Here is a 20,224-nt window from a genome sequence, read left to right as displayed (position 1 = left end):
TGTTTGGGTACACTTCAAAATAAATTTGCATAACTGCTAAAGCTGCCGTCAATACAACAATTTTGATATAATTTACAAGCAACCAAGCAAATAGTTTAGATAATCCCGCTCTGGTTGGGCTGCACAGTTTATGGCTTTATGGTAATGCGGTAAGTAAAGCGCCTGCAATTCTTTACTCTGCTACCCGCCGTACGCAGTAATGTTAAATTAGAAGACTGATTCATTGCAGGCGCAGTTGCATATTCGCTTAGTGCATCGCTGCCGTATACGCAGAATTATCACCAACTACTAAACATTTTTTGTTTCCGTCATTTCTAGCATTACTTGAGTAGATTTTGGTTTCGTCCTTGTATATACATTTGCAAAATATTGCACATTTAATGAGCTAGAATAAAAATAATAAATCGACCACTCGAAGAAAATATTCTTTCTATTATTTGACATAGAAACTATTCATTCATTAATATGTTAACGATTTAATTAAGTTACTTAAGTGGAATGATCGTATGGCCTTTAAGAGGATACATTGACCGATCTTTTCAATTCGTGATAGGTGGAACTTGGTGAGCCCTGAACCTCTGAGTTACGGCATTATTACATAATAGATCAAACTATTGGAGATTGTTGGGATTTAAACCCGATAATCTAAGCCTATTTGCGATTAGAGTCATAATTTGACGTCACGTGGTTGTTTCTCACCAATGGCGTGTCGTGGCGCGAAAGACGTAGCGTAGATTTCCCGTCATAATTAGGTCAGTAGTGATCCCGGAAGGGGGAATGATGCAAGACTCCCACCCCATCAACAAACACAATGATTTCATTAGCATATTGCTACTAAACGTCTACGGCTGGCGAACTGTACAGAGCTGAGGTGCTTGTTTATAAGTTAGAAGGTTAAACGGCTCAATCCTGAGAAAAGGCAGTAGCTTTTTGGCGGTTCGAAAATGAGCTCAGGTGTCCTTTATCATTGGAGATTTTATTAGATGATCCTTACTAAATGATTTATAAGTCCAAAAACCATCTGTTAAACTGGTCTTAAACAATGCAGAGATCATCTAACCTTAGACTAAACCAAACTCACGTAGCATTCATTTCAGCAATACGTTGTTACGTAGAATTGATAGCTGAATTGTTGATTATGATTATAGTGCTATTAGTGCTCTCCTAACATGAGAAGGCCGCCAGTTTGATCCCAAGAAAAGTCAATAAGGTTATGACACTTCCAAACTTAACCCAGCTGTCTTTAATTGGCTTTTAAATGGCACTGGCTATTTTAGTTAGCAACACAGCAACAGCTGCACAAGACAACTTGCACTCGTCCTTCACCTCGGGCTAAAAATAGTACAATTGTGTCCTCGTCTCAATGTAATAACAAGCGGCACTATTATTATTAATTTGCAAACGTAAACATTTTGTACAGTAAACGCCCTACGTGTTAAACCGCCACAGTTTGAAGACATTATGAACCCTACTGTCGACATATTTTCCACATATCGCCCAGCAAATGTTTATTTTAGGCCTGACCATATGGCGAAGAGGTGTTAGGTAGGTGTCAAGGCCTCCGCCATACAAAGTTCCTCAGACTTTTAACTTATGTAGGTTTTCGGGTATTTGAAGATCTTCGCATTTTGTTTGAAAATTGCTATATCTCCGAAACATGTAAAATTGAAAATGGTTTATGGTAATACACCTGCAAGTTTCGGTCCTGTCTTGGAACCATCTTCAGGCTGTCCACAGAAACTTATTTTATCCATCTTCTGCTGAAAATAAAAATATTTAAACATAGTGAGGTTAGAACCAGTAAAATATTGTATAACAATGTTTGTTAGGGAAACTGAACAATGTTTAGGTATGTAAACAAAACCTACTCCAATCGAACTTAAAACTAAATCAAACAACCAAAAATAATTGTATTAGGCCTATGCAGTACTATTAAATATTAAATTTACAATCATGTTTTATCTGATTATTACATTTTATTTGGTTGTAAGGAAAACCGGGGTCTACGGCAACCCCCTAAGTTTTAACGCTGTTTCAATATTTTATTTAAAGACCAATAATTTGCGTAATTATTAAGGTCAGTTATGTTTTGTGCGCACAATCACAACATTTAGTCGGGCTATAACTTAGAGTAATATTTGAACTAAAACACAATTTAAAGTAGGTATATGTTAATTTTGTTGCAGTGGCCCATAGCCTTAAATGGACCGTGACTTGCGAAGATTGCTCAACAAAGCCCATACTGATATCACATTGTTCCAAATCGTGATTAAATTATGCCTTTAAACTGGTTTTAATGAGTACCAAACTAACTAGTAGGTTTGAGGTTGTATTGTAGCTGTTCACTTGTTGCGTTTTGGGTGTTGAATACGTAAAGAAACATGTTTTATGACCACCCAAAAATGGCATTTGAAAAAAATAAGAAAATTTAATAATTGCATAGTGATTTTTCGACCGCTTATTCTAAGATATGGTATCAACACGTAACACCCTACATCATCTTACACATTAAGTCTACATAACTACCTGCAATTGAACAGACCAACACTGGTGTACGTTCACACTTCCTTGTAAAATTCTAAATTAAAGAAACGCTTCCCTTTTCACTTGTTCCAAAGCCAAATGAAACTATATCAGACTATTTCTACCTGTACAACATCCACTATCATTCCAAGGATAAAAACTCCCCCTCTTCACCTGACTAACACCCTCTACCTGTAACCTTTTTCACCTGCCCTGGAGGCGAAGGCGAGTGTTTTGTCTGAGTTTTTGTCGGTACCTATTATAATAGCTCAGTTCTGAGGGGAAGGCGAAGTCATTTCGTATTCCGTGAGCGGGAAGGCACCTTACCGTAGGCGGGACGAGGGGAGGGGGACGACAACAATGCTCGTAGACTTACTGTAGATAGAGTGAGTGAGACAGTGAGTTTGTTCGTTCAGCGCTCACGTTTCGTAGGCACTCTTCTACCTTCGTACGCTTTCTACGCAGTCTGTGGTGAGATCGGTGCAGTGTGTGTAGCCTCTGAGTGTAAATTCGCCTCAAAGTGAGCAGTGAGTGAAAGGGGTTGTGGCATGTGATAATAGTTTAGTGCGGTAGTCTTTCTTCGGAGTTTCAAAATTGTAAGCGTAATTTTAGCGTAACTTGTTTTTGGAAAATCTGGATGTTTATTTTGTTCGTAATTTTATTGGAATACGAGTTCAAGGGGGTAAAACTATGTCATGAATGATCTAGTGACAATGTAAGTTCACAAATTTGTACAGTGTTCACAATGTATATATACATTTTTATTTAGGAGTTTCTATGCAACGCCTAAACTCATATACACATTTATTTCAACCACAATGAAAAGACGTAGCCAGACGTGTTATTTACATTGCAACTACTGCAAAACATTTATCGCTGCAATCTGCTTTGCCGTCGCTCTTATCATGTGCTTATTGGACAATTAACACCACTGTAGCAATTTCTCGGTATGTAAATGCCTGTTTTCTCCGTGTTGAACTCAAATGACGTTTTCTGTCTCGGCTATGTTCAATTTCTGTTTACATAAATGTCCTATTGATACTTATTTAATTATTGAACACAGAAAAGGTACTTACCGACCCGGTGTTTTCGATTCTTGTTTAACGCCTCTGAAACGAGTAAACCTTTTTATTGTGGTAACACTGTTCATTTTTATCTCACACAATTAAATTAGACTGTGCCTTACTCTAGTTCAATTCCCGTGTGAGATAACAGAACCATTTTAAAATTTCCTTTTATTTAATGGACCCAACATAATTTTATTACTCCTTGCGTTTATATTTTTCTATTTTTTCTTAGTTGGGAAATCTATTAGACCCAAACGACGCAATTAATTTATTCTTTCAACTTTCCTTAGTTGAAATTTCGTTAGACGACTTTGACGTCACAGTAACTTTTATAATTCTATTTTAACAATTTTATTAGTGGTGCTTTTGAAAATAGAACTACGAATAATTGTACAGGGTGACCAAAAAATGAGTAAAAAAGAAAATAAAAATAAATAAAAAATAAATCTAAACTTCTACTTACAATTATATTTTGGACGTTACTCCACAACAATGTTCAGGAATGGTTGAAAACATGCAAAGACGAATTTTATGTAATAAACAATGGTGGAAAACATGTAGAGTAGAGCAAGTTTGTACAGCTAATAAATAATAATTAATTGCCGTAAAATGATGAGTACTTTTTTTAGGGCCGCCCTGTATACGTATCTTTATTAAATTGAATTAAGTTATAGTTTGAAAACACTCCTTCAATTAAATAACAATCAACTTTTTAGTGTATCAGTTTGATTTCTGCAATACATTTTTTATGGCTCTTGATACTTAAATACAAACCAAGCACAATCGATGAAGACTTTTTCTTAGGGTTTGTCGAAAATGTTATTTAATCTTATCACGCCTATAATAGTAGTACTGTAATTGCAATTCAATATGCTTTGCACACAAGATGTGCGTACATCATGTTTTGACGTTCGGGTTCCCTGTGCTCCACAAACGCAGGGTAAGTTAGTGCTATCGACGTCCTCACATTAAAACCGCACTTTTACCAGATATTTTCCGGTTAGTTTGGCCCTTTGTCTTGGCGCTCATTTGCCTCTTCATGGTCGGGGGGTTGCCTAACCAAGCAGCAAACAGAACCTTGTTGTCTTCTCATACGGCATCATGCGAGAAAAAACATGTTGAGTAAATATAATCTGGGACAGCTTTGATCACACAGTCTTCACAGCTTCTTTCGTGAAAGCTCACGAAAATGTCTTATCTTGAAATTTAAAATTTGTCAGTTAGTAATTGTAATGAATTGAAATTGAATTTGTGTGGATAGACTTTTAAAGGGAAATATTCAGCAAAGGAAATCATTTGGTACTATTAAAATTCAGTCATATAAAATTTATACACTATGGAGGCAAACTAAGCAACAGATCTTGCTTTGGTTTGGATTGATTTTTTGAAACTTATTTTATTACATAACTGATTTAAATATTATAGCTATGTACACAGGACTGTTTTTGACATTACTTCATGCTAGGCCAGAGGGACACTGCATCATCAAGTAGATGCAGTAAAATAAAAATCCATTGATTATTAACGGGATTTGAACCCAAGACCTTGGGGACTAGACCTGCATTCTCCTCCTAAAATAAAAAATGGAACAAAATGTTTTCAAAATGAGTTTTATTTATGATTTTCTATTTGTTTTCGTTCATAGATTCTTGGAGTTTGTCTCTTTACTTATGGGCATCCTGAGTAAAACATTCAAGTTATTTTTTCTTCCTTTGAAGGTAGAGGCGACAATTAAAAAAGGGTATGTATTTTTATTACGAAGTACAGGACCGCTTGGTCTCCATTGTCCATTCTGACTTTTCAAGATCAACCTGATTCCTAGGACAGCACTAATCACTCAGCTGATAGCTATATTATGTACAGAGGGTAACAACATCCATCTCCCACAGGCTATGGCGAGCTGGTGGCTAGTTTGCAAAGACTCCAGTTGCAGCTGAAGAAGGCCGGGCCAAGCTACTGTGCGCTCGAGGCACAAGCTGGCGCTGTGGCAACACTGCTGCTAAGTCCAGGGTTCGGCCGAGCGCTCACCGTGCACAACCGAGTGCAACAGACCTGGCCACAGCATCGAACCCATCGACCTGTCACCAGCAACTCCCAGACGCTTGTCAGAGATGTGAGTACTTTACCTTATCTTATTGACTTTTGATTTAGTGCAACACGGGCCCTGTTTTCATAGTTTCACTTGCCCGCAGCATCGCACCCACTGACCCAACCCTTTCCCCTATGATCGGATGGGGCTGATTCACAATTTATATAAAAAAACCACAAAAATATAAAAGTCAATAACTCTTGCATATGACTAAGGAGTTTACATAAAAATGTGTAAAGTAAAATATTTTGTACCTAAACGTTTACTATTATCTGGGAGGGAATCCTGGATCCCCTCCTCTCTTTACTGGGAGCTATTTTGTACCCTCAGACACTCCTGCCTCCTTATGGAAAAGTTAGATGGACACCCATATATGTATATTATGTATTCCGCAAAACCATCTGAATGAACATATTTTCTGTTAAAAAAGTAAAGTGGACCCCACCTACTGTAGGACTTTCAATTATGACTACTTTAGCTATTTACTGATTGGGAAGCTATTAAAAAAAAAAAAAAATTAACACTTCAATTAATACTTGTACATAAAAAGAAAAGTAATTAGAAGGGTAGTTATGGCTGGTTAATATTAAAGTGGTCACCGTCCACTAAGGGTAGTATGTCAACCTATTATAAATTCACCACCCCTCTGGCCACTGCCATTCTGTATGGAAAGGGAGCTTTATGCAAGGCCTGTATCTTGGGATTAAACATACCTTCCTTACTTTGTTTTTGTGTTTGGTTTGGTAAGACTTTTTTGTATTCATTTGTTAGGCTATTAAAAATTTATTGATAGGCCTACATGAAACTCTTTATTAAATTAATACTGTAGTAAGAAATATAGACAATTTAATGTATCTTTGTGATACTTTTTCTATTGTTTTCTGCAACAATTTGAGCGCAACTTAAGAATTGGATGTTAAGCTGGTATTAAGAAATTTAATGTTGAACGGATAGGAGTTAAAGGTAAATGGTAGGCTCTTATGTAAAAAGCACTCAGTTTAGAATTATTGTACTTTACATTTTTGATGTTACATATTTATTTGAACTTTTTCAACCATCACTCATTCATATACTCTGAACCACCTTTACATTTTAAAGGTCAACAAATAGTAAAATAAAATTATTTTAAACTATGGTACTGGTAATAGAAATGACCTAAGCCGAACAGAAATCTACTATGAGAATAAAAAAAAATCTACTCAATCTTAAAAAAAAATGTTAAAAACCTTTTTTTTACTACCACCCAATATACAAAAACCAATTAATTTATGTAAACGTAACACTCTTGTGCTAAAATGACATAAAAATCCATACTTTCATTTAAAATCATGCCCAATCTTAATGGAATGTTCAAATGTAACAACAAAATGCAATAACATTCTTGTGCTAAAATAAAAATAACATCAATGACAAACTCATTTTCAATTATACCCAGTCATAGTAGGTGTTCAAAAGCACAGTAATCTTTTTTTTCAACATTTAAACTGTTGTGTTAAAACATGAATGGTCAGTGATAGCAGATGATAGCAACTGCCCACTGATGTCATTGTAGATTGTTGTCCAGCTGATTTGCGGTGACAATTAGCTCACAATCAGCTGACACAAGTCAGTTACACATTACTGTTGGTTGTGTCTTGTTAGTTTACTTGTAACAGAGTCTAAGAGTCTAAGCCAGAAGTCGAGACACTGACATCGAGTTTGTTTGAATCAGTAAGCAAACATTTGTTTATCAATGTTTTACTTAAAGCAGGGCAAACATAATTGAACCTTTCCAAATTATTTCTAAAGCTAAAGCTTTTGATTGTAATTATTTAGCAGGTTTACTTATTTAATTATCAAATCACTATGATGGGGTTAATGGGATTTACCTCAATATGATAAAAATTTGAGATGGGTAGAATCACAGAGTAAAGACCTGACCCAGAGTCCTCACTTAGCCAATAGAAACATTGTATTCGAATCTGTTAGTGTCTACATCAGAATCTAAGAGCACTGTTACTGCTGTAATATTATAAAGGTAGCTTATTTTACTTGTGATAAGCTGATAGCAACAGTGTAGTGAGGTCACTTCTCTCTCCTACCACCCCCACTGTCTAGTCTAGCTTGCAGGCCAGTGACAGCAGCGCTCCTAGATTTTAGTGTAGACACTAGCAGATTCATACACATCGTTTTTATTTGCTCAGTGAGAATTCCGGGTTAGTTTTTTTTCTGTGGTGAGATGCAATTTCTATGAATCCTATTCCTATATTTTTATAATAGGCGACCAATGTTTTTTCCGGGGTCGACATTGACTAAATGAGTTTTTACAATATAAAGACCACAAGTTATACATCTCCTGATATGGCAGTAAAACCATGAATACACACGGATCCACAGCTACCTGCAGATGCGATGAAATCATTAACGTCTTCCATGTTCTTAGAGATAGCAAGTGATATAGTTTGAATCAGCTAACAGCTGTTATATATTTTATTCTTTGTACTTTTCCTTGCTAAGATTCAATTATGATTTAAATGCTTATTGTTATGAGTTCAATTGTAAATAAAGGTGTTGAAAGTAATAGCTCTCTGTTTTAACGTTATTTAAGCTTTTACCAACATAAATAGAATTCAACCTAATATTGAAGTGAATTCCAACATTATTGTCTTCCAAGATTACGTCAAAATCATGGAAATCCCTTGGGATGAAGTTGAAATCGTAAACATCTCCCGTAGTCGTGGCAAAATTTTTAACATCTGCTGAACACGATGATCACAGCAATATCGGGAACATTTTGCTACCCAGATAATCAATGTTGTAATGTCTCTCACTATGTTACAGTGTGTGGAACTGCTACAACCGAGTACACAGCCGGAAGCTGCGGAGCTGTGCGAGCTGTTGATGAGGTATGAGGTGGAAGGGCTGTTGTACACTCATGACACCATCACTAGAGAGCTAGAGGACCACAGTCCAGTAATGACTCCCAACACCGTCAATCACTCGCCCCCTCCACTACCCGTCCATGAACATGAAGACCAGGACTCAAACATCAAGATCATCAAGATTGAGAAAACCAACGAGCCTCTGGTACGATTAGGTTAAGATATAATCTTTAATTTAAATCAATGAAAATTATTTTTATTGAGGGAAACATAGGAACTTTGTCCTATCTCACGGTTAGCTCTAACAAAACAAGGAAGTTAAATTTAATTGATTCATAATGTCTTTTGAATTTGAATTTGTCAAAATTGATCTCGTGGTAAAGTGGTTGACATATTTTCTGGAAAATCCTTACATGCAGACATGTACTATCTTTCATTGCTAAAAGAAGGAGAAACCTCTTTCCCATGTAGAAGGTGTATTCAGTTTTAGAATGGAAATAAACATTGTTAAATTGAATCCCTGGCAGAGTGGGCTGCTATCAATTGATTGTCAAATACATCTTTTCATCTAGCTAAACTGAAAAATCTTAAACTTCAGCATGTTTTATTAAATATGTATTTACATGGTATGAGAAAGTAAGGAAATTAAAGGGAATTTGATAGTCCTGGATTCTCATTTTGTGAGAAGCTCATTCAGCTGTGCTATCTAAATAAAACATTTTGTTAAGCTGGTCAGTATTATGGTATGTCTACTTTACTGCCTAACGCCGATGGTACTGGATAGCGAGCGAGCATAAGAATAAGAATAGATTTATTTCCAAAATTACAAATCAGTACGATCGTGGCTTAAAACAATGTACTAAGGGGAAAAAAATCCCACAAAGACTGTACATCTGCGTGTGGGGAGAATCTTCTTCGTCGCTCACCACTTCACGGACAAGATAACAAAATAAACAAATAATTATTTAAATAAAAAGAAGTAATTTTTATTATTTTTTTAATTTTTTTGCTGTATTGTTGGCAAAAAAGACTAAATTGAACATAAACAATTATTGAAATGAGTTGAACAGGTCTATAATATAATAAACTAAGAATACTTGAATGAGGGAGCCAGTACTGAAGTAGTTTGGAATTTTTAGCATAATTTAGTTTTGGAATTGTTATCAACTTTCATTATATCCTGTACTGGGATCTGATGAGCTCTTTGGCAGCATCATCGCTCAGTCCGAGAAGCCATATATTTTGATATTAAAATTTCAAAATGCGCAGAATTTATACACCTGTTTATTTTTTGTAATAAAACCAGCATGTATTCTGAAATGGATGCTATGTATACCCTTTTCTTAACCTGTTCGTTTACAGCTATATTCTCTCACTACTTCTTGCATTATTGCATAAAGGCTTAGTTAGGCCGAATTTAGAATATAATCCTAAGAATCTTTAGCCTTCCTGTCCCTTGTAATCCTTGTCCGTGCCTAATAATGTTAATCTGTTGACCAAATTGTGTTATTGTTAAACCTGTTGTGATTGTTTTTTTTTAAATAACCATGTTAGTAATCTAAAATTATAGTTAAATCTGTTTTCCTGATAGCCACAAAATGTTGAGAAACCAAAATACCTAATAACTGAAATTTTTATTTTGACTAAAAAATCTACATTTTATAATATTTAATAAATTAAAAAAAAAACTGTCAAAACTTTTTTATTGTCTGCTTTGTCTACTTTATGTCACTATATGGATATAATGGACTAATTAAATGGACTAATTAAATCACAGAACCAAATGTAAGAGTGATTCAATGTCAAATATTAGATAGATATTAGATACTATCATTACTTTCTAAAAATTCAGTTTTGAAACATTATTCTAAAATGGCGCTCTTGCACACCTGTAGATCACAACGCATCTGAATATCATATTTGTTACTTAATGGAAAATGTCCACAATGATCACTTAAATAACAGTAATTCACCATTACCAAAAATGAAACTAAACACTACATTTGATTCTCGGTATGAACCCAAAATAAGCAATCAAATTAGTGAACCAAAACAAAAGCACCTTAAATTACTCAACCCGTTACCTGTTAGACTTTTTTCATAAAATGCAAGCAAAATCGTTAATAACGAGATGGAGAATGATTGCATTAATCTCTTAAGTGACATATACACACCAACACAAAAAATTAATTTTAATTTACGATCTAAATATCTCCACACAGGATTTACAGGCAGATTTAAACAAGGAAAGTTTTAATTGCCATCATACTATACCAATCATGACCTAATAAAATTGTCTGAAAACTGTTTTGTTGTATAAAAAAAAATTGTATCGTAATTATTTATTTATCCGTTGACAGGGAGCGACAGTGAGAAACGAGGGAGAAGCTGTTATTATTGGTCGAGTAGTTCGAGGCGGAGCCGCAGAAAAGAGTGGACTCTTACACGAGGGAGATGAGGTAAATGAAGCTAACTTGTATGTGTAATTTAATTTACTCTTTACTGTAGTGCTTATGCCAGTGGCATCTTGTGTGAATCTCAAACGGTACAAGGGTAAGTGGTCCAAAATGTCTCAAATTTTTGCCGGCAATCGAACATGCACAAGTGTTTGGGATGATAGCATGAGAATAGCATTTCATACCTCTTTTTCTTCTCTTTAAACCCATTACTTACACGGAAAATGGACTTTATTACGGTATAGTAAATTTATTGTTTGTCTAGTAACTGAGTTTTCAAATTTGTTTTTAACTTGAACTTGATTCAACATTTCAAGTGTATGTAACACTTTTTACTCACTGTTGGGTTCCCAACCATTTCAAAATAATCGCCCAAATCTTTTCCCTGAGAGCACAAAAATACGTCAAATAACACATGTAATAATATATTTACGATTATACTGTTTACTCACAAGATGGTAAATACATATAACAGGTGGTATTTACCGTTTTGTGAGTAAACAGTATAATGTAAATGTATTATTACAATTAGTGTTATTTGAGGTGTTTTTTGTGCTTTCAGGTGATTTAATAACACGTATGATGCTTATAAAGAAGTTATTTACCAAACTTGTTTACTATGACTAAGGATTAATAGAGAAAGTTTTATTGGTCTTTAGTAAACAAATACAATTGATAGAGTGAAGGAGCGATTTGTGCTCAGAAAGTTTTGTGAATAAATTTTGGTCATATAAGTTACCTTGGCAGTGTAACAGTTAACAGAAGGTAGATATTTAATGAGAAGTAAAAGGAACATAAGGGCAACCCCTTTCAATCTTCACAACTTGCACAACTTTGGCAGTTTGGCTCCAAAAATATTTAGTACCTAAAGATTGAATGTAACACTACTTAGGAACTATTTCAACGTGTTGATTATTTTTAATCATAAATGAACATCTGTTTAGGTTCTGGAGGTGAACGGTATAGAGATGAGAGGCAAGTCAGTCAATGATGTTTGTGATCTGCTGTCTACTATGACGGGGACTCTGACGTTCCTCATTGTGCCTAGTCAGAATCGAACCAGTCGACGCACCTCCTCAGCTAGGGACAGCATTGTAAGTACACTTGGGCATGGGGTTAGGATTGTTCCGTTAAGTAAATGGTCATTTATGGAACTAGCAAGCTAAGTAGAACTTTTTAATTAAAAAAATTATCGAGTTTATAAAGAAAGACAAATTTTTATTTTCAACAGTGGCCTTAGTTAACCATGAGGCTCGAATAATTGGTACTAGGATAAGCATGACTCTACTGTACTATATTTTAGCACTTAAATCTTGAATGTCTCTGTACCAAATGTTATAAACAATCATGCAAAATACTCAATTGTATTTTTTAAACTCTACATATTAATTGTGATGATGGCATGTTAATGCCGAAACGGCCGTAACGGAAGTTACAACGTATTGAGCTGTAGACAAAAGGTAAATACAATTTTTTAGTTACATCACAGCTCAGGGGCTAAAAATATGGATTTTAATATTAATTGTAATGGAAAATATCATTATTGAATTCACCCTGATCTCACCTAAGTCACCACTTCTGATTTGTCAACTAAAGCTAATCCCCTCGTTCCACAGGTGCATGTAAAAGCACACTTTGACTACGACCCAGAAGACGATCTCTACATTCCTTGTCGAGAGCTCGGTATCAGTTTCCAGAAGGGCGACGTACTCCATGTAATCTGCCAGGACGACTCTAACTGGTGGCAAGCCTACAGGGAGGGGGAAGAGGATCAAACACTGGCCGGCCTCATACCCTCTCGCTCCTTCCAACACCAGTGAGTAATGATAATTTGATTAGAAAATGTTTAACAGCTGATCTCTAAATGAAGTGTTCAGACTGTAAAAATGTAAGTGGCACAGCTATTTGGCACTTCCTGTTGTTAGTTTCCAGGCCATTGGCGTTTTCATTTAAGGAACAACAAACACTTGAGGACAGGAAGCGGTTCAAGCCCATCAAATCTTTGGCGATATTCCTGGGATCAAACCCGTCCCTTCTGCAAGGAAGTCTCGCTAACATAGCAACTTTTGGACACTGAAGAAGATATTTCATCTATGTGGACCAGCTGTTGCCAATTTTTTATTCAATTATAGAAAATAGTTGAATTAGCCACTCATACAGTAGAGTGCACCACTGGTAATATTATATTTTCATGCTTAATCTTTGATATCGTTCCTTCAAGAACGTATTCAAAATACATTACTTTGTTTTAACATTGTAGCGTAGAAAACTTTCTGATGTCTGTATATACTCTGGCTTTTCTGACTAGTAGATAGTTACCCAATTAATTGATTTTATTGCAGGCGAGAATCTTTGAAGCAGACAATCACTGGCGATAAAATAGGGAGAGAAAAGTCTAAAAAAGCTGGAACGTTCTTGTGTGCGAAGAAAACTCCTAAAAAGAAAAAGAAGAAAATGCCTTATAGTACTAATTACAATGACGGTGGCTATCCCATCTACCACACTACTTCAGCAGATGGTAAGTACAGTATTCTTGATACATTAACAGTGAGAAGCTAAATCCATTGCAATAGAGATTCAAAATAATATCTTTTGGAATACTAACTGTTTGAGTGTTTTTAATGAATAGAGTTCATCTAGCTTGTAACATCAGTGTCCAGGGGTTAATTAGATTCACAAAAAAGGTCACAAAACATAACACCAATATTTCAACATGTTATCAAACTTCTGCAGGGGGCGGAAGATTGAATGGAAAGATTTAAAAGAAATGTCAGCTCAAGTTCAAAACTTAAGTACAATTTTGGCCAGCACAGAAAAATTCACTCATTAAAGATATTATTAGAAGCATAATATATTCCTGTAAATAAAAAAAAAAGGTTTTAGGGATTCTCACTAACACTTAAATGGTAGTTTTATAAAGAGCATGCTTAGAGGAGTTAGTTGATTAAATTGAGGTTAGGAGAATTTCTTGAGGTTAGGAGTCAGTAAAAAATAGTAAAAATAGACTCATTCAAGGCCACACTAAAAAAACAGGCCGTAATGCTCGTCAAGCATGACGTCACGATAGAAGACGGCAATGACGTAATGTTTGCCGTTCGTGATCAGCTGCTTGTTTTAATCTTTGCTTGGAAAATAAATAAATACGTCATTGCCGTCTTCTATTGTGACGCCATGCTTGACAAGCATTACGGCCTGTTTTTTTTAGTGTGGCTTTGGCTCATTCCCACCTTCTCTATGACAAAAATATTGGTCTTTCTTTAGGAACAGGGCTTGTAACAGGTTATTTTTTTTTGTTATTTTTTTTTGCTCTTGGTTATTTTTTGTTATTTTTTTGGAATTTGGTTATTTTTTATTTTTTGGGGGATTTTGGTTATTTTTTTTTATTTTTTAGGGCAATTAACTTAGGTGTTTATTGATCAATTTTGATGAAGCTCGTAAAACTTTTAAAACTCATGAAATGCCCCCAATGAAGTGGGGTAGGATTAGCAACATAAACCAAAATGAACATAGATTTATATTCTTGTCTTTGTACATTTGATTCTGTATTTAAGACCTGTGACTTTATACATATTTGTATGTGTACATATTGTTATGCTATTTAAAATTAACAATTTGTTTAAATAATTAATACCTGTTTTATTTGGTTTATGATACTTGTCAACCTGAACTGAGGGGGAAATTTCCCGCTCCAATCCGTTTATTACAGATTGTAGTTAGCGTCAAACTAGCCAGTTTCAACAATTAATGAATGAATTAAGTAGATTTTCTGGCTGGTTAACCAACTTAACAATATCAAAGTGTTATAATATTTTGTAACTCTCTCGTTCTTTGTATAAAGAGCAAGAGATTTACAAGATCGCGACATTAGGTTAAAATGTATATAATAATTTATTGCTATTTCAAGCAGTGTGAATTCGCTTGTACTTCTTGAAATAGTTTGTAAAGAACCTATAATAACGATTCTGTTTTTTTTTTTCAGACCTAATAATTAAGAGTTATGTTTGACTTTGATGTTTTATTCAATATATATTTTTAATTTGACGTTAACATTTATCTAAGTAAAAAATGTTAGTATTAGGATATTAACTATATTTGTTTTTGTATTTTTTGTCTAAATAAATGTTTAAAAAGGGAAAAAATTGAAAAAAGTAAGGGGGAGGATGGAAGGACTTTTTTCAATTTTTTCATTTTTTTTTATTATTATTGCCTTAGTAGATTATCACAGTACGTAGTTCAAAATTATCCTATGTCATTTTTATTGCCTACATATTTTTAATATCCCAATAAAATGCCGGTTTTTGTAATTTTTAGCGACATTTTGGGTTTATTGAAGGTTATTTTTTGGTTATTTTTTTTATAATTTTGGTTATTTTTTTTATTTATTTTTACCTCAAGAACTGTTACAAGCCCTGTAGGAATGAACTTGATAACCTTGGTTGTGAAGCAAGAATACTAATCGTCCCTTGTCTTTAAGCAGGGATGACTATAAGGTTCTCTTGACAAGTCTTTTTTCATATTTTATCTTAGTTTCAATTGTTTCAGAATATGAAGCGGAAGAGATTCTAACGTACGAGGAAGTGGCTTTGTATTACCCAAGAGCCAACCACAAGCGGCCGATAGTCCTGATTGGACCTCCGAACATCGGACGACACGAACTACGCCAGAGACTAATGGAGGACTCGGAGAGATTTGCTGCAGCCATACCTCGTAAGTCTTGGAGCAACAGTTTTATTTTAACTCTTAAAATAATTTCAGTAAGTTTTAGAGCTAATTTTATCGTTAACAAAAAATTGTATGCCTCTAAGATGGCAGGATAAACTATTTAAGCTCTAACTGAAGAACAACAGGCTTTGGGAATATACTGAACAACAAATACTGAAGTAGATGTTCAATGGCTGTATCCACTTTTTTTATAAATAATAAAGTAGTTCAACGAGTCACCCACAGAGTGCGAGTGCACTTTGGTCAAAAATTAAGTTTTCTGCCTAATTTTATGTTGAGATAGTTTATGTATTATACAAATTTCTATTGATTACTATCAGTCTTGCTGTTGGTTTGACTTGGTTAAGTTGGGGAATTTGACTGAAAAAAAGTTATTTACTAATCACGCAAAAATTGAATTGGCATTTCTTTTACAAAGAAATCCATACTCAGTTAAACTTATAAATAGAAGATGAGTATCGTCAATGCTAACTGAATCCACACCCAAAAAAAACCTTTTTCTTACCGTGTACTTTACTCATGTAATTTCTTTAGTAATAATCTTCATTTGGTGGGCAAAGAAAAGCGTTTTTGTGAATTCCTTCAAAATCTAGAATCTAATTAGATATAGAGATAGGCTACCTACTTCAAAACTCATGATTATTGAGTATTCCAGGTCTAAGAGTAAAAATCTCCTCTTAAGGATTAAATAAAGTTACCGAGGAAAAAATATAGTTTGTTGCAGAAAGAGAGAGTAATTCCAGGAAATGTATTCCACTATTAATTGTTCTTTCATTTTACATTCTTTATATTGTAATGAATGGAGTATGAAATCTTTATTCTGCACCGTTGAAAATCCTCATAATTTCTTTTTCTAGACACAAGCAGAACTCGCAAGGACGGTGAAGTGGATGGGCAAGACTACCACTTCATCACAAGAGCTCAGTTCGAAGCCGACATCCTCTCCCGCAAGTTCGTAGAACATGGAGAGTACGAACGAGCGTATTACGGCACATCGCTTGATGCCATTCGTTCAGTCGTCAACGCCGGCAAGATCTGCGTGCTCAATCTTCACCCGCAGTCGCTCAAAATACTGCGAAGCTCGGACCTGAAGCCTTACGTTGTGTTTGTCGCTCCTCCATCGTTAGAGAAGCTTCGACAAAAGAAGATACGAAATGGTGAAGCCTTCAAGGTATGTGAGCACTTATTACAAGTAGATTTTAATTTTTTTCTCTCCTTTCGGCTAACACAAATTTTTTTGTTGGCTAGTCCGACTTAACATGGTTGTACTTCATTTTTTTCGTCTGCTAAGCCTGAAAGAGAGTACATGAAGCTTAGTCTATGGATAAGTCTCAGTTTTATCTAACTACGCTTTACCTGTCACCAGGAGGAAGACCTGAAGGACACGATAGAGAAAGCACGAGAGATGGAGGACAAGTACGGTCACTTGTTCGACATGATCATCATCAACAATGACACAGAGCGAGCCTACCACCAACTGCTTAACGAGATCAACAGTCTGGAGCGAGAGCCTCAGTGGGTGCCTGCATCTTGGCTCAAGTCTCTGTGAGGAATATTGGTACGTCTGCGAGGTTCAAAAAGCTTTCGTTTAGAGATTTGATAGGTCAAAAGCCTTCTGTCATTGGTTGTTTATCTTCAGTAGTGACGTTGTAGACACAATCATACATTTATTTTCTCCTGTCTCTCAGAATAATATCGAAAAATATCGACAGTATCTATCAATCAAATCAATTTTTGTCCTAACAAAAAAACTAATCAAACTTGTTTGGTATTTTACTCCTAAAAAATCACACGGATATATTGACGTATTGGAAGCTTAGTTATAGATGTTAAATTGGTTGACCAGCTTGTAATGTCTGTGTTTGTTTGTTGCAGATTGTGGGCAGTGAAGGCCGAGACGGGCCGAGCTAGCGTCCACACTGGCGGCAACTCTGCCGCGTTCCGTTCAACTGCGTTCTGTCACGTTCTAATCACATGTTTAATCGAATCTTCGTGTTAGCTCTAGAGCCTATTAGTGCCGCTGCCGTTAACATTTAGATACATTTTTCTATTATACAAAATGATAGATTCGTCGATCCTTTCAATTCGTAAATGGATTAAAATTTGTATGTGTGTTATCAATTTTTATTCCCGTTAACGATGTTTTATCGATCATCCCTCCAGTCAATTTTATTGAATTTTTTGAGGAATCGATTTGTAGATTTTGTTCTCAATATTTTCTTGCATTTAAAACTTTTTATTACTGCAACTATGTATGGAGAAAGTAAACTTAAATATTTCTCAAACGGTTCCTTCATGTAATATCCAAGGCGAATGCAAGTTTGATCCCTGATGAAAGGAATTAACATTTTTTAAAGTAGTCTTTCTGATTGAATGTTTAAACTGGGAAATAAATTGACACAAGATAAAACCGTAGATTAAACATGAGCGTGTCGGTGCTAAAGTTCACATTCTGTAGTGGTTACCTTAATACTCCCTGTTATACAATATAAGCGAAACAGTATTTTTGTTATCTTTATTTAGTTTGAATGTAATAGAGTATATTATTTATGAATTGTGACATCACTCGAAAGACAATATCTTTACACCTACCTAGCTCGATTAAGGCCATTTTACTTAGTCTTTATTTATGGGTTAAGCGAGAAACTTTTAAGGTTTTTTAAACAATGTACAGTTGTATTATTTACTGTTATAATTCTTGTAATGTATAAAATTGTTTTATAATTTTTAATCACTTCTCGTACATTTTGCTGAGTTCTGGTTTTCCCAACTGTGTGGTGGAACAGTTTTATAGAATTGTACAATAAATAAAGAATTTGTCAACTCCTAAGTCCCTATCTTGTCAATTTTCAGTAGCAGTTTGAATAGTTGGTGTTTTACAGCTGTTTAGTTATCTAATTTTTAGAGTTATAAATTATTGTGGAGTTGTACAGGAAAGCCACAGTGTGAAATGCATTTAATATGTTTGATTTATTTTTCTAAATGGCAGACTTCCAATGATTTCAAGGGTTATTTATATCAAGTTTTAATATTTATATTCAGTACAAAAAATGTTCACAAAATTACAAGTTTTATTATTATATTAAGCCATTTTTACACTGATAACAGATTGTGAGTTTCTTGAGTAATTTTAAATTATTAGTTGATTTTAACAGAAAATGTAAGTTACAAATACAAATTTTATCATAGGTCTGCTACGTGTTAAGTCACGTTTGTTTCAAGTATTTCATTACTGGCGATTAGTTTGTTTAGTGAAATTATAAATGAAACTGTAAAATTTAGCCTGATGAAAGCTTTAAACTTGTGAGAAGTGAATAGCAGAGACTCGAAGTGTGTGCCAAACTTCAAGTAAAGACTGACGAAACCAGCAGCGCAGCAATATAACCAGAGTGGAGCCCAAGGAATTTATACTGTTGTACAGACTTGTTTTATTTTGTGTGTTGTTTATAGATTCTACTAAAGTGTGTGTACAGTTTATCGGTAGCCTTCATAATGTGATTTTTATTATCGTTTCCACCAACCCCTCTCGGGCTGTATATAACTTATCCAGAATGTTTATATTATATTGAAAAATTGATATTACGTTAAAACAATAGAGACTTTGTTCTACAAAGTTATACACAACATATTGTAAATCTTTGTTGTAAGACCTTAGTAAATGGTACTGATGTATGTTGGGATTGTTATTTGTAAAACCTTGTATACTTTGAATCAGAAGAGGCTCTTATTGTACCAGCTTCAATATTTTTTTATGGCAGCAATTTTGTTTGAGGATTATGCAAACATAATGTTAGAAAGTAAAATAACTATACCTAAATCGTATTAGTTTCGGAATTTGAGTTGACATGACAGAGAGGAAATACCCTTTTTACATTTTACAAATAATCATCAGAGGAAGATGTCTCAGACCCCTCACCACTTATCAAAATATCAAACGAATTTTACTGTCGATTATGGGTGCTAACAACAGATTTTGACCTAGACAGGTTCTACCTGTAGATATTAGTGCATTGGTACTAACCAACACACCACAACATAATTTACAAAACCATTCAGTTTTACTGAGCAACCCTATGACTGTAAGAAAAGCCAGTTAAAGGGCTAAACAAATTATGTCTAGGTATTGGAATAGGGAAATCACAGTTCCCGTACCTTTCCCGTCTGTGAGCGAGCTCTTGACTCAGCCATTGGGTATGGAATATTTAATATTTCAAAGGGTAGAAATCGGTTAAACTGTTGATGCTGGGTACTATATTATAGTATTTCATATAATGAGAATTTGACCTAGTGATCTTTTATTTGACCTAATGTTAAATTTATTTGAAGGTTTATATGTTCATTTTAAAACATGAAGTTTGCTGGTTTGATTCCAAGCGAGATTTTAACTGGACCCAGATGCCAATAGTCATTGGGCTACCAATTAATGGTGCTAAAATGTATTAGTCCTTACATAAACATAAAAAAATGCCAAAGGTGTATACAAAAAAATTTGAGGCAATGAAACAC

The 20,224-nt window shown here is 34.7% G+C and overlaps 1 protein-coding gene across 1 annotated transcript in view; it reads left to right on the top strand.

Annotated features, from left to right (window-relative positions):
* The window catches only part of LOC128987610 (protein PALS1-like), a 166,961-nt gene extending 147,571 nt beyond the window's left edge, over positions 1–19,390 (top strand). Inside the window, exons 10-19 of the mRNA XM_054408554.1 lie at positions 5,480–5,703; positions 8,500–8,745; positions 10,901–10,999; positions 11,941–12,090; positions 12,613–12,812; positions 13,339–13,514; positions 15,539–15,703; positions 16,576–16,889; positions 17,085–17,276; positions 17,594–19,390. Coding sequence (XP_054264529.1) covers positions 5,480–5,703; positions 8,500–8,745; positions 10,901–10,999; positions 11,941–12,090; positions 12,613–12,812; positions 13,339–13,514; positions 15,539–15,703; positions 16,576–16,889; positions 17,085–17,267 — 1,757 coding nt within the window. The 3' untranslated portion in view covers positions 17,268–17,276; positions 17,594–19,390. The remainder of the gene's footprint in view (positions 1–5,479; positions 5,704–8,499; positions 8,746–10,900; positions 11,000–11,940; positions 12,091–12,612; positions 12,813–13,338; positions 13,515–15,538; positions 15,704–16,575; positions 16,890–17,084; positions 17,277–17,593) is intronic.
* The last annotated feature ends 834 nt before the right edge of the window (positions 19,391–20,224 follow it).

Source organism: Macrosteles quadrilineatus, unplaced genomic scaffold (assembly GCF_028750875.1).
Source record: "Macrosteles quadrilineatus isolate MER2022 unplaced genomic scaffold, UCM_ALF_1.0 Scaffold_2__2_contigs__length_208266976, whole genome shotgun sequence".
Lineage (NCBI taxonomy): Eukaryota > Metazoa > Arthropoda > Insecta > Hemiptera > Cicadellidae > Macrosteles > Macrosteles quadrilineatus.
This window is presented reverse-complemented; position numbering and strand designations above follow the sequence as displayed.